General features: G+C 43.9%; 1 protein-coding gene across 6 annotated transcripts in view; it reads left to right on the plus strand.

The window, feature by feature from the left end:
- Pde4d (phosphodiesterase 4D) overlaps nucleotides 1–14,473 on the plus strand; it is a 792,225-nt gene that overhangs the window by 628,174 nt on the left and 149,578 nt on the right. For all 6 annotated transcript variants that reach the window (XM_051182906.1, XM_051182907.1, XM_051182908.1 and 3 more), the window contains exons 4-5: nucleotides 1,308–1,381; nucleotides 2,448–2,497. In XM_051182906.1, the coding sequence (XP_051038863.1) occupies nucleotides 1,308–1,381; nucleotides 2,448–2,497 (124 nt within the window). The remainder of the gene's footprint in view (nucleotides 1–1,307; nucleotides 1,382–2,447; nucleotides 2,498–14,473) is intronic.

Below are 14,473 nucleotides of genomic sequence, written 5' to 3' on the forward strand. Positions count from 1 at the left end.
CTGCTGTAGTGCATAAACAGCCCTCTCTGACTTGCACAAGTTCCAGTCAACTTCCAAAAGCAAATGCCTGAGACACGGTGGCTTTTGTCTGGATCACTGTCCCGTGAAGAGACTCAGGGCACAGTTCTCGAAAACCCCTGGGTCAATTAAAAATCTGAGAATTCCATGTCTCACCACTGATAAGCAATATACTAACTTCTGTGTGCCAGATAATTAACTGGAAGTTTCCATAATGGACGCATAGTCACCACATACTTTTTGCTTAGGCAATGTCATTGGCACTAACCTGTAGTTCCCTTTAACCTTCACAACAACCCTAAAGAGTAGATAGCACCATCTGTTTGACACCCAGGAAACTGAGGCATAGGAGGTGTCATAGCTTGTCCAAGTATGTGCATTTAATACATGACATATTCCAGGGAATGGGAATTATGTGGTTTTTTTTTTTTTTTTACAAACCAATAAGCATGGAGGTCTTATTGGCACCTTTAATCTTACTAAAGATTCTGCCCCTGAGGAAAGTAGCCTGTTCTAGGAGAAAATGGGGGTCAGCAGGCTCTCATAACTTCTCTCCAGGACACACTTCCAACCCTTAGACATCTTCTATTTCTGACTGGAGTTAGGATAAAGAGGTTAGCAGAGGTGGGATCACCTACTTCCTGGCATATTGATGTACTTGCAGATGCACTCATGTATTCGTTTCTTCAACACAATCTTACTGAACACTGTCTTTGTTCTGGGATGTGTACCAAATAGTACCCTTCCTATAGAGCGCTGATGTTTTCTGTGATCAACACCTCTCTGGGGACTTCTTATAGTCCACAATATGCACAGCCACTCCAAAGGCGAATAGTATCTGTGGACTAACTAACTAACCAGCATAGGCCTTTGCAAAGATGGAAAAACAATTGAAGATTTACTTAGCCCGATAACCTGAGATCAGAGGAATCTTGAAGAACTTTTCAAGAGAATTCAGGACTAATTTTAGGTTTTAATCACTAAACTGAGACTGTCATCATGTTTTATATTACAGTGTGTCATAATTGTAATCGCTAGGGACATTGTATAGAGGGCTAAATGGTGTAGGGTTACCGTTGCTACTGTTACCACAAGCCAAGCCAGTGAGAAGGGTTTCTATGAAAATCTGGGAATCTAACCTCCCTGGATTTCATATAGCAGGATTAAAAACTTCCCTGAGTCCTGGAAGATTCTGTAATGGCATATAAAATTTATTCTTTAAAATGCATGTTTAGCTGCATTCCAACTGGCCCCAGTTCAGGGACTCTAAAGAATTCTCTTTGTTACAGGTCTTGGCCAGCCTGCGAACAGTACGAAACAACTTTGCTGCATTAACCAATTTGCAAGACCGAGCACCCAGCAAGTAAGCCCCGCCCTCTGAAGCTCCGCCCTCTTCCCCCCTCCTGCTAGAACCCTCAGTGTCTCCTCAGCTTAAACTGAACTCAAGACAGTACATCAGACATACCTGAGCCCCTGCCTGCCATTTTCCAGTCGTGTTCTCTGTCTCATACAATGCCTACTTCATTTTCTACATGTACTCTGGTGTTTGACGAGCGAATGCACTGATCCCATCTTGTCAGAGGCCTCCTGGAAGGATAGGGTGGCCCTGCCAGTTACACTCACTGCACCATCACAGGTTCTGCTTGCTTTGGAACTTGACCATGGGTTGAAGCTTGTTCGTATCGATATCTCCAGCTCCCATCCTAATACAGAGCAACCACCCCACAGGTGCTGCAAACAGTCAAGTCAAGGGGTGGTAAGCACCCCTGGGGAGTGCTTTGAGGGACCCATTTCTTGCCAATGGTGCTTTCTCTGCAGCATGACCAGTCGCAGCTGTGCCATGCCATGCGGACCTCAGCAAGCTCCCTGGGCTTCTCACACTGTATAGGAACAGGCACCTCACTTTTGCCCAGTCTCAGCTCAGTAGCAGAAAATGAAGCTATTCCCTTGCAAATTTCCTCTGAGAAATGCAGTTCTTTGTCTTCAGTGAGAAACAAACGTCCTTTAAGTCTCCTCCAGATGCTGTCTCCTGGGTACGCAGCATTTAAACTCATGACAGGTGTGAGGTGTGACTGGTGTGAGAGCATCTTGCTGACCCTTGTGTCTCTGAAGAGATGTCCGTTCTGTCCCACACAGACTTGCAGGGACAGAGCAGATTTAAATGGAAAGAGGGAAGTCGCAATGTCGTAGCTGCCCCTGGATTGTTTTATCTCCCCTCAGTGTCCAAGGTCCCTCTTTTACCACCTGTAGTCTGAGGCGATTGAAAGGGCGTCTAAGAACTTTCCTGGCTAACCAGAGTGCAGTATTTATGCTCATGTCACAACTTTAAAATAATTCTGTAGATGAGAATGGGGTGTTCCAAAAAACTCAGGGTACAGAGGTCAAAAAGCACCACACACTTACAATTTTGTGTTTTCTCTCTTTGTTAGAAGATCACCCATGTGCAATCAACCATCCATCAACAAAGCCACCATCACAGGTAAGAGACACGTGGGAGCTTCCCCTGGGAAGAAGGTCACCAAGCCTTAGCCTCATGGCCTCGCCCCAACACCCATGATGCTCTGCAGCTCTAAACTTGTAAAGAAGCAATGCTTTCCTTCTCTGCGGTTCGCCCTTTCATGGGTCTCAAAGTGTGGTTCTCAACCTTCCTAATGCTGCGATCCTTTAAAATGCAGTTCTTCACGCTGTGGTGACCCCAACCACAAAATTATTGTTGTTGCTACTTCATCACTGTAGTTTTGCTAATAGCAATGTAAATATCTAATATGCAGGGTATCTGATGTGGCCGTTCGACTCCCCCAAGGGCTCGCAATCCACAGGTTGAGAGCTGTTCCCTCATGTGTTTGCATTTGTGCTATTCTTTGGAAAGTATTTCCTGATGGACCCACCATGTTTTCACGGAGGTGCTGGTGCTTGGGCTTGGTTTTGCAGTACCGTGGACACTTGTGTCTGGGGAGGCTGTGTTACTTGTACAATGATTACCTGTATTGCTGTGCTGGCTACTCGATATGATCTGAATATCTAGCAACATAACTTAGTTAAATAGAAAGCATAAAGCCAGGTATAGTGGCACATGCCTGCAGCCTTCACACTCTGAGGACCAAGGGAGAGCGATTAGGAGAAGGCGAGTTTGGGAAAGACGATGCAAAGGAAAAAAAGGGCATAAAGAGAAGACTACCCCGATCCTGCTATTCTGTTTTGGGCAGGAGACTTGACCCCAGCTGACCCAAATCCAGAATGAATGATCTCATTTTGCTGAACTTGAGAGCGAATTGAGCTCATTTAATTGTTTCTTGAAACCCCAATTGATTCATTAAAGTAATTGCCTGGAAAAGAAAACCCATGATTTCTAAAATTATTACCAGAAGAAAATTAGCATATTCTCCAAACTAGACTGGTTTTCTTTTTTGTTAAAGTATCTTCCTTAAGCTCCAATCCATATAATGAAGAGGAGGCCCTTATGTGATTTTTAGTGAATATGTCTTGTGGAAAATTAGCTCTTGTCTTGACTCGCATGTTGGCTTTTTCTATCGCCACCACATCCCAGATGGTTCTGAAATAGCCGTTGATGTTGATTCTTTCTTGAGTGCTCCGTCACATTTTAGCGACTATTAAGTTTTCAGTTCTCTATTCCCTGGTTCTCCCTCCTGACCCTGCTTTGTGATGACTTTGCACCCTAAGGTTTTGGTCTGTGTGAGATTCTTCACTTCGGCTTTTTGGCCTTAAGAGATGAGCAGTAAAAGTTCCTACCTGGGAAAATGAACTCTCTGAGTAACAGGTTGTTCCTTTAGACACTTGGATTCAATGTAACCGAGCCTAAACAAAGATGGCCATATGAAATAAGTCCTTCTTTGCTATGCGGCTTCCAGAGGATGGGGAGGGGTGCGCAGGCATATTTTACGAGCACATGCGTGGTGTTAGTCATGAGTAAAACTTCATGGAGCCTGAGAGCCCTGCTCAGGCCCTCAGTGCACCCCTTTGGAACGGTGCTGCCCTTACCCAACCCTTTGTTCAACAGACAAGATCAGAGTTGGGATTAGAGCAGGTCTCTGATGCCATTTGACTTTTGAGGGTGCATGTCACTACCTCATAACCAGAGTGACATCTTCCCAAAAGAACAATTTAGGGTGCCAGTGGAATTTGTGTCAATCAAGAAGTGGTTGGTTTCTCAGTGGTCAGTGCGGGGGGGGGGGGCTTCCCCCTCAGCCCCCCCACCCCGCAAACCGCCATCACTTTGATGGTGTCCAAACTAAGTTTCTAGGAGAGTGGTTTCACTCAAAGTCACAGAACTGGTCATAACAAGCGAAGGGCCTCATGGGGTCTCTGTGCAATGTTTGCATCACCCTGGCGCTCAGGAGAGGGAGTTATTCTCTCCTGGACTTAGGTAATTACAGTGAATAAGTCCTCATTTATACCCACTAGTTTGTGACCCCAGCTACCAAAGCATCTTATCTGGGATGAGAAACTAATTAGCTGTCATTAACTGCTCAGAGAACCTGAGCTATTACAGACCACAATAGGAAATCGCTGGACTAAAGAATGGGAGTCACGTTTAGTTCCCAAGGTTCACAAACCAAGGGAGAAACATGATGGGAATGGGAGAATAAGAAGGAAAGTTCTAGTGTCTCGGCAATTCTAGAAAAGCAAGTGCTGATAACCTATAAGCTAGCAACGATAACAATAACAAGAGCAGTAATAGTAATGGCATTTTGGTACTTGGCCCTCTGAGACTTGAGATACCTACAAAAGATGAACAAGCATACGCCCCTTGCCTCAGGGCTCATCTGCCTACTGTGAGAACCTGGCGACCCTTCTGCTGAAGTCCTGGGAGGGGGTAGAACAATATTTTTTAAAGCCATTGAGGATGCTTTCAGATAATTCTTCTTAGAAATTTTGTCCCAGATTTGGAGGAGCAGTGAAGCCTGGCAGCTGTTAGGTTTGTGAGTAGCTAAGAAGACTGCTCTACGCATAGCCTACACCGCTGTGCTCCCAGAACTGTGCTGTGTGGCCATCTCACCTGTGCAGAGCACACTTCTGTCCCACCGTGAGAGCTGTGTGGGCCTAAGCGCACCTTGTAGCTTTTGTCTGACTCAGTCCCCTTCTCTATATTGTGGTGACCATTTGCCCTATAGACATGAGTCAAATTTGTTAATATCTCAGCCCTTGGAATACCTTTTCAAGTTTTGTTTCTAACATCCACCCTGAACACAGAACTGGGTATGACCTTTCAGGGTGCTTTACCAAGCACCACAGATTGGAATATTCATGTACAAATCTTATAACTTACTTTTCACCGTCCTGAAGACTAGAGTCTGAGATCAGAGTTGAGGCCAACTTCCTGGTGGCAGAAGACTGTCCTCTTAAAACCACTCACAAAGTAGGAAGGACCAAGGGGACCCAAAGAGAGCCATCACACTGGGACTTAGGACTTCCATCTGAACTTTAGGACCACGCTCACCGCTCAGTCCACACTGAGCAGCAGCGGGAATGAGAAAAGATGAGAGAAGGAAGGGGAAAGAGAAGGAGGAGGAAGACAAGTCTGCGGGGCGCTCAAGGCAAGCAGGGGTGAATATCCGCAAGCTGTCGCAAATGGTGCAGCGGCCTTGCATCTGCTGAGATGGGGCCTTGTGTTGTTCCAAGTCTGTGCCCTTTCCCCTTGTTGCCACCGTGGGTCCTGGGACGTAGTGACCTGAGAAGCAGACTTTTGTTCAAAGACTGAGAACTTACTTTTGATTTAGAGTTCGTCAACAGAAACTCCTCCACAAACTGACTCCCGTTCAAAACCAAAAGACTTAAACTCAGGTGGCGGTGTCTGCCGTGCCAGGATTTGCTAAGCAATAAATCCGAAGAAAATGTTAATGTCACATCCTAGAGTCACCTGCCAGCCGTTATCTCCATTTAGGAGGGGTAGATACATATGTTTTACAAAATATGACAGTCCTTACAGGGAATTCTTCTAGAAGGCCATTTACAAAAGAGACCTCTGCCAGCAGGCTGTCCTTTAGCATGGCACACCTCGGCGCATGCGATGTCTGTAGCCTGAACGCGAACCCCCAACTGTCTTTATCTTTGTTTTCTAATTAGAGAATGGAGACATGAATACTTAGCATTCAGAACTGCTGCGAGAATGAAAGCAGATAAGTACTATAAAGGGTGAAGTGGGGTCACCGGGCCGTAAGTAGCTCACCAAGTATTTCTTGGGACAGTCCTGTACCATGCTTCCCATTTGTTCCCAACACCTGCTTTTCACCTGGGAGACTGGAGATTGCAGAGGGCTGCAATGGCCGCCGGACTTTACTCACGCTCTGCACCTCAGTGCAGTATGTTTTCACACAATAGCGGCCACACATTTCCAGTACTCCCTCCGTCATTTAGAGGAAGGCTGACCGGCAAAGGTACCAGAAGCGAAGAGGATGTTGGGTCAGTAGAGGGCAGCAGAGAGGCAGAAATGCCCAGACCCTGAGATTGCGGGCTCCAAAGGTGCTCTCTCTGTTTTTTGGAGGGCACAGTATTTCTGAGCATTTGATTCATTTTTTAAACAGTGCTATAAAATGTGCCGCCTCACGAAACCCTGTCTTTCTCAGTATCACTTTCATTGGGTTTTCCTAATTTTGCTGTTTTCATTCTCTTCATCGTCTTCACTTGAGAAAATGTACTTAGATGTTTTCACTGGAAAGATGAGAAAAACCAAGGTGGCTGAGAGAAAAACGCTACTCTGTGGCTGAAGAGGGACAAAATCCGTGTCCCTTCTCTGAGTCCAAGGTCCTAACCCTCACCTGCATCCAGACAACCAAATAACCCATTAGAATTAGTAGCCTTAGGTTTAAAGAAATGCATGCTTTAAAGAAACAGCAGACACTATGAAAGAATGTTGAATTTTGGGTAACAGGGGCAGCTTTAGATTATTTACACATGGACTAAAAATCACAAAATATCTTTGCCTAATTTATCACTGGAAATATTTTCATAGTTAGGGCTGCTTGAATTATATCTATTAGCCATCATAGAGGTGGAAAACAGCCAGCCTAAAACAAAGAACTTCTGTTTTATATCAAAGCAACATAACCGGTATAAAGCTATGTTAACATAGTTCTGGTCCAGGAAAAAAAATATATATCCTGCCCATTTCACTTGAATTATTTTAACCTGGATACTCTCAATTCCATTAAGAAAAGAATGTTTATTTTGTGTCAGATTTTGTCAACCAGGAAGCAGAGGGCTAAAAAGTATACAACTAATAGCTAGTCAAAACACTATGAGGAGAAAGTTAACCTTCTGCAGCCGTTGTTATGAAGCACGAAGCAGAAGTGATGGTCCATCCGATAAGAGCAAGTAACCAAGGTATTTAACTGCTCAATGATTTCTGTTAGGATGGGGGCTACATGTTCAAATGTGTTCAGCTACTAAAGAAAAGGAACCAATATCTTTTGGTAATAGTAAAGATATTAGTAGTTGTTTAGATCTTTTCTTTTTAGTCTGTGTGTCCCATGCATGTGTGAGATAGAATGTATATTATTAATATATAACATATTGTGTATATATATATATATATATATGATAAAAAGGAATATATATCACGGTTTAATAAGGATCAGGATAACAAATAGGCCGAATAGATGTTTATTCAGGGAGAAATAACTTACAACCTAGACAGATTAACACCAGCAGGCTCCACCGGATGCTCTCCTCTCAGAGTCCTACCAGCAAGAGAGTGTTCCCGCTCCTCTTCAGACCTCCTTCCACAGGTCACTCCCGCCCCTGGCTCCACCCCCAATGGGCGTGGTCAGTGCCACAGAAGGAGATAAAGTGAATATCCCACCACAAATATATATATATATATATATATATGTATGTATGTATACACACACACACACACACACACACACACACATGCATATATATTGGGACTTTCTTCAAGAACGAAGGGAGATCTACATGTGGGATATGCATGAATCCCGGGGAGAAAAGGAACTACGGTGTGTGCTAAGGCCGTGTATAAGGACCTCAGTAGGACAAGCCGTTGTCAGAAAACACCCCTAGCTGTGCTGTATAACCTTCCTACTTTTCCTCTGGCAAGGGAAGGTCCAGCGGCAAAGCACCAATCACTACAAAGGCATGCTCGGTGGGGTGTTTCCGGTGTGTGAAAGTGCTGCTGACTCCTATGCTTAATGGAAACTAATGGCTATTTCATGTGTGCATGACCATATATGGATTGTTTGAGGCCCTTTGCTGTTATGTTTGATGCATATAATGATGTCTACGTGTTCTGATTTTTTTTTTTTTTTTTTTTTAATGAAATCTCCCCTCCTGAAGAGTAAAAAGACTTCCCTGGGCAAGATGAAAAGATGTGCTTGACTGCGTGTAGTATGACTATGTTATTAGTTGAACTTATTAGAATGGTTAAAGGCTATTTGCTTCCTTTACATTTCACTTGGTTTATGCCGGCATTGCCTTCCTCATGGTTGAAATGCCAGAACAGACTCATAGCTGTGTTCAAAGGCTGGCTACAGGAACAAGAGAGGAAGATGTTTAAAAGAATGAAATCGCATACAAAGTTACCACTCACTGTAGAAGTTTTAAAATATCCCAAATGTTAAACAACATTGAAATTCTCATTAAGAAGGGGGGTTGTTTGTTTGTTTACTTTTAGTGGTGGGGGAAAAATAAAAATTTAAGAGATATGTTTTATCCTGAACAGTACTTTATACACACTGGATTCCACTGAAGGTGTTGTTGGATGTTAATGAGGGACTTCCACGCGCAGACTGAACACTGCTACACATAATCTAATAACAAGCGGGGCGCTCCCAGGCCCCTGCAGCCTCTCCTTGCCTAGCAACGGTCCTGGGTGGCCCTTTCCGGTGCGTCAGTAGCAGAATGCCACAAGCAAGCATTAGCTGTGTTTTCAAATACTATTTCCTGCAGATGGAAGCCCCCTGCTGGTTATTGAGCTCATAGCAAGACTATGCTACTTTTCAATTGATGGGAAAAGCTACCATATAGCTAGAAAATCTGTATGTTGCCAGTTCCCACTTCTCATTGTGCTACAGGGTCAAAATTCCCCCAGGGGTCTACATCAAGAAATCCCAGTGAGATATTTGCAAACCAACAGTGGAGCTGATACCTGGACATTTCTGAACCAAATCCTTGGGACAGGACTGAGCCTGTTATTACCAACAAAGGGTTGCAGGTGGAACATTTAATGCTCCAAACACAGAACGCAAGGGTATTGAGCAAAGGATGTGACAGTACTGCTCAGGTACAGGGTTATCACTGGGTTGCTGATGATGGTTGGCAATTCTTGTCTTTCTGGAAAACACATAGAAAATCGCCCCCACCCTCACCCTCCCCCCACACACACATAACAGTGCAATCTAGACTACATGAGATAATATGTGTGAAGGGTTTGGCGATCAGAGGAAAGAAATACAAGGTGACATTATTATCTGACATCTTCGTCATCATGTTCGTCATCCTCAGGGTCGTCATCTCTGCTATCTCTCGAAATACAGACAAGATTTTAATTAGCCCAGCTTGCTCCAGTCTGAGAAAAGAATAAGGCATCATGTGCATGTTTGCGTGCGAGGTGGGAGTGAGTCTGGGAAATATTATGTTTAGTAACTGTATTCTTTTTGTCTCTGCAAACACAGTACCAAGTCTCCTATTCAAAAATGGGAAGGGGGGAAAAGAAACAGAAGCTAGCATTCACTGGTCACTCCGTTCATGCACTATGTGCTTCCCACCCTCTTGAGAATTATGAACTATTCTAGGTATACTGGGAGATGCAAAGACTGTGGGGGACTATTAAATGTTTGTTACCCTGAGTAATTTAGTCCTCAATAGAGGGACCGTTCATCCACAGTGGTCTTTCTTTTGCTATCTCAAGAGTTGCTTGAAAACTGATTTGGACATATAATTAATACCGATATAAAGAAATGTTAACATTTGCCAATTAAACACTGAGTTTATGTAATTGAATCTGGACACTTGGGAGGCAAAAGCAGGTGGTCTTCTGTGAGTGAAGTTAGCCTGGTCTACACACTGACTTCCAGGCCAGTCAGGGTTACAGAGTCAAGACCGACTCAAGCAAAACAGCACCTTAATAATACAAAGAGGTTGGCACTGTTGCTGTCCCATCTTCATCAATAGGAAGATGAGCTAGAGAAGTAAAGAACAGATGAGCACTTCTGAGAAGTCCTGGGACAGCCTTTGGGTTACTGTCTTTCCATCTTCCCTCTCCCCAAGAGATTGTGTGGAGATGCTCACATCCGTTGTTCTCTTGGGTACCATATTTCCCCAGCACTCCATCCCTCAAGTGCCCTTGCTCCAGACATTTCTGATGCCCAAGCATCCGGTGCTCTTTTCAGACTGTCTTTATTTCTCTAGTATGTGAGCTCAAGGGAAGCATTTCCAACCCACTGTATCATACATGGGTGGACAAGCGTGGCTGTTAAAGGCATCTTTCCCTGCCCACATCTCTCTTATTTGCATATTATCATGTGGCATGCTTCATTTCTGAGTGTCTCCCTGGGTTTACTATTTTATTCGTTTAATCCCTGGCCTATGAAGGACTGCTTAAGCTCCGAGGACTCACCCAGGCATAAATTACCTCTCCCGGGCCTCAGAATCACCACCCTAGAATTTTGGGGAACCTAAAACGTGTTCTACTGAGTGACAGAAAAGAGTAAGTGATTTAAAAAAAAAAAAAAAAAAAAAAAAAAAGAGGGCTTACAAATGAAGGATGGAAGAGAAGATAGGAGGACGGAATGGGATAAGACGAAGTCTCTTCCTAGAGAGAAAGGATACTATGTACAGTGTTCAGGTGCGAGTAGGAATGGCTTGGAGAAATGATGCGGATATTGGGGGCTGAGAAAGAAGTGAGGGAGCCCTGAAAAGGGAGGAAGAGCAGCCAAGGAAGGAAGTGGCTTAGTCATGGAGCTCACTGTAGCAGAAGATCGCTGGCTGCTAGCTCACTGCTATTGGCTGAAACTGGTTGTAGAAGTGTGTTTCTTCCATCTGTCCTTGCCCCTTCCTTCCCTTTCTCTGGTAGCGCTAGGAACTGAACACAGGGCTCCACCCCTAGCCTTCCCTGCTCTTATTGGTGCTTCACTTCTGCTGCAGTTGAGAGCGGCTGTGCTGTTGCCCGCGAGCGCCCTCTGTTGACTTTCAAGTGTAGGCGCGCCATGAAGTGCCTCGCCATGATCTTTGCTCAGTAGCAACCTAAGCGGGTGGCTGCTTAATAAGTTGTGCTCATCTAAATGTTCAATAAGGGACTCAAGGTAATAGAGGGGGAATTACAGTTATTCACAACCCACTTCACTTTCCGAGAATATCATTTAAGTGAGCCCTGGGACGGGAACGACTTAGGTTTCAAAGACGCTTGAAGGTCCGCTTCTTGAGCTTCTAGGCATGAGTATCCACACCCCGGCATTCATCTAAGAGCTCTTGGTAACAGCCTCGTGTACATTCAGACAGCTGTAAGTTTCCAGAAAGAACGAATCAAAATGACAAGGCGAGGTTGTCCAGTGGATGGAATTTCCATCACTGAAACAAAATACATAAGATAATACCTTAAAAGTGAAAAAACAAAACAAAACAAACAAACAAAAAAACGGTCATCTTTGTCTGTTTCAGAGATTTTACTCCATGGTACTTAACTCTGTAGCTTTGGTGAGAGTTCATGGAAGAGAAGGGCCCTCAATTCATCATAACCACCTATGGGAGACAAAAAGGACTGAATCCCATATCCCTTTCAATGGGGTAGCCCCAGAGATATAACTTCATTCCACTAAGCCCCACCTATAATAAGGTCTTAATATAGACCAGAGATTTAGCAAATGGTCTTCTGGAGCAATTCAAAATCCAAGCTACAGCATCTGGGGGGGGGGGGGGAAGGCATTGTCCATTGGTGGGATGTGATGGACTGCACTCCCTTTGACCAATCAAAGCAAACTGTAGAATGCTACATAATTTAACCACTTAAAAAGTAGTTGTGGTGAAGCATAGTACCCAACAGCAGGCTGGAAGAAATCGCGCATCCTCACAGATGCTCCTTACAGAGCCCTTTGTTCTGACTTCTCCCTACATGCTTTCAACTTGGCCACATTTCTCACCCCAGCAAAAACCACCACGCAGCCTGTAGCCAGCCCCTCCCTGTTGCAGACAGGCATTCCATCATCTCAGCCTCACTCCCAGTCCGTACGTCCCACACCCTGAGCACAGCCATTGCTCTTACCTGGGGCCAGCCATGCTTTCTTATCATATTTAACAGTAACCAGACTCTCCCCAGAAATGACTAGCTTTGGCTTATTCATTGGCATCACCACACCAAATGTAACGAAATCACAGTTAACCCAGACTGAGAGTACATCCATTATTGGGATTTGTTTCTAAAGATGTGCTTGTCTTCTTACAAGACACATTAAGATGGCTCATTTAGCTTCAGAGAATCTTGGCTGTGTCCCTGCTAACCGTATGACTTTGGGAAATTTTGCTCTGGCCATTGTTTCTCTTCCATAATTTGAAGGTCATAGCAAAACGGATTTTGGAATGTCACACAAGGGTTGAAGGAGATGAGTAAGCACCAAACTACATATCTGGCACTTAGTAGGACTAAAGGAGAGCGAGACTAATGAATATGTTGACCTTGAATGTTCTAGGACACTTGTCCAAGGAAGTCCAAAAGTGAATGAATTATCTTTAGAATGGGAAATCCCAGCCTATGAAAATATGAGGTGAACACAACAGCAGTGTTTCTCGTCGAGTCATTCTCCTTCACTAACTTGTTCTTTATTGTCTGGATTCCTAAGAGAATAGCTGTGCCTACAAAAACAAAAACTGTAAACAAACAAAAGAACCCTCCCCAAACAAAGCAACAAAAGATGCCTGCCTGTTTCTTTCTACATGTTTGAATTCCTAATTGTGTACACAATCTTTGTCGCTGCATTTTCATGTGCAAGCAATTAGGACTCGTTAACCGAGATCCCCCATAGAAGGCTTGGTTCTCCAGCTGCCATAAATCAAATCCCGCATAACCCGGTTGACTTTGAAGCAATGTGAAAGTGCTGGGCATTTTGTTTCAATTGCATTTATATAACATTTTTTAAATGGTGTAAATGGACAGTCACAATAAGCTCAGCAGCTGGTCAAAGCAAGACATCAAAGAAACCGGTGAAATGGGACAAAAAAAAAAAAAAAAACCGTTTCTTCAACTAATGGAATAGGAATAAGTAACACAAGAACCAATGCCTGATAAACATTGCTCAGACATATTTCTTTTATAAATAGCATACAACCTGGGTATGCACTCCACTTCCTGCACTGGATACTAGCTATGTATATGTAATCAATATTAGTTATGTGAATTCCTAGCTCATGGGAATATACAGGAGAGAGCAGGGCAAAAGAAGCCAGAAGGAGAAAACCAGAAAATCACTGAAAGTAACCTTTTAAAAGAATGAAGAAGAATACAAAGCTAGAGATGTGAATGCTAAGAGTCCTAGAAGGATTCAATAGATTTGAATGATGCACTGCTTATATAAAAATCAACTCAAGAGAGGGAGGGGATAGTTCCATAAGTAAAGTAGTTTCCACACAAGCACAGGGACTTGGTTGGATCCCCAGCAGCAGTCATGTAAAGCCTGGGCTTTGTGGTCCGTGGCTGAAACCCAGCACTGAGAAGATGGAGACAGAAGGCTTCCCTAAGGCTTGCTGGCCAGCCAGTCTTCCCACACTGATGAGCTCCAGGGTTAGTGAGAGACACCGTCTCAAAAACCAAGGTGGAGCCAGGCGTGGTGGCACATGCCTTTTATCTCAGCACTTGGGAGACACAGTGTGAGGCCCGCCTGATCTACAAAGAAAATTCCAGGACACCCAGAGCTACACAGAGAAACTGTCTTGAAAGACAAAACAAACAAAAAACCAAGGTGGAAATTGATGAAGACATTAGAAATGTTGACTTCTGTCTGGAGGCATAAGTACTCATATCCATGTACTCCAGCATACACATGCACACACACACACACACACACACACTCTCTCTCTCTCTCTCTCTCTCTCTCTCACACACACACACACACACACACTCTCTCTCTCTCTCTCTCTCACACACACACACACACACTCTCTCTCTCTCTCACACACACACACACACACTCTCTCTCTCACACACACACACACACACTCTCACACACACACATACACACACCCTGGTATGAGCATACACATGGACGCACCACACCACATACACATCAAGCAATTATTTACCATCAATACAGCCACAATCCACTTTTACATTTTTTTTCCTATGGTTTTCAAGAAGTAGAAGCTAATCTCTGGTTAAATTAAGAACAAAACTATACTAAGTTCTGGACACAAACAAATGTATGTGAAGAAGATAATTCTATAATTCAGTAAAACTAAATTGGCTGACTTTTCTTAGCATTTTGGAAAACAA

The sequence above is a fragment of the Phodopus roborovskii genome, unplaced genomic scaffold, assembly GCF_943737965.1.
Source record: "Phodopus roborovskii unplaced genomic scaffold, PHOROB, whole genome shotgun sequence".
NCBI classification, from domain to species: domain Eukaryota; kingdom Metazoa; phylum Chordata; class Mammalia; order Rodentia; family Cricetidae; genus Phodopus; species Phodopus roborovskii.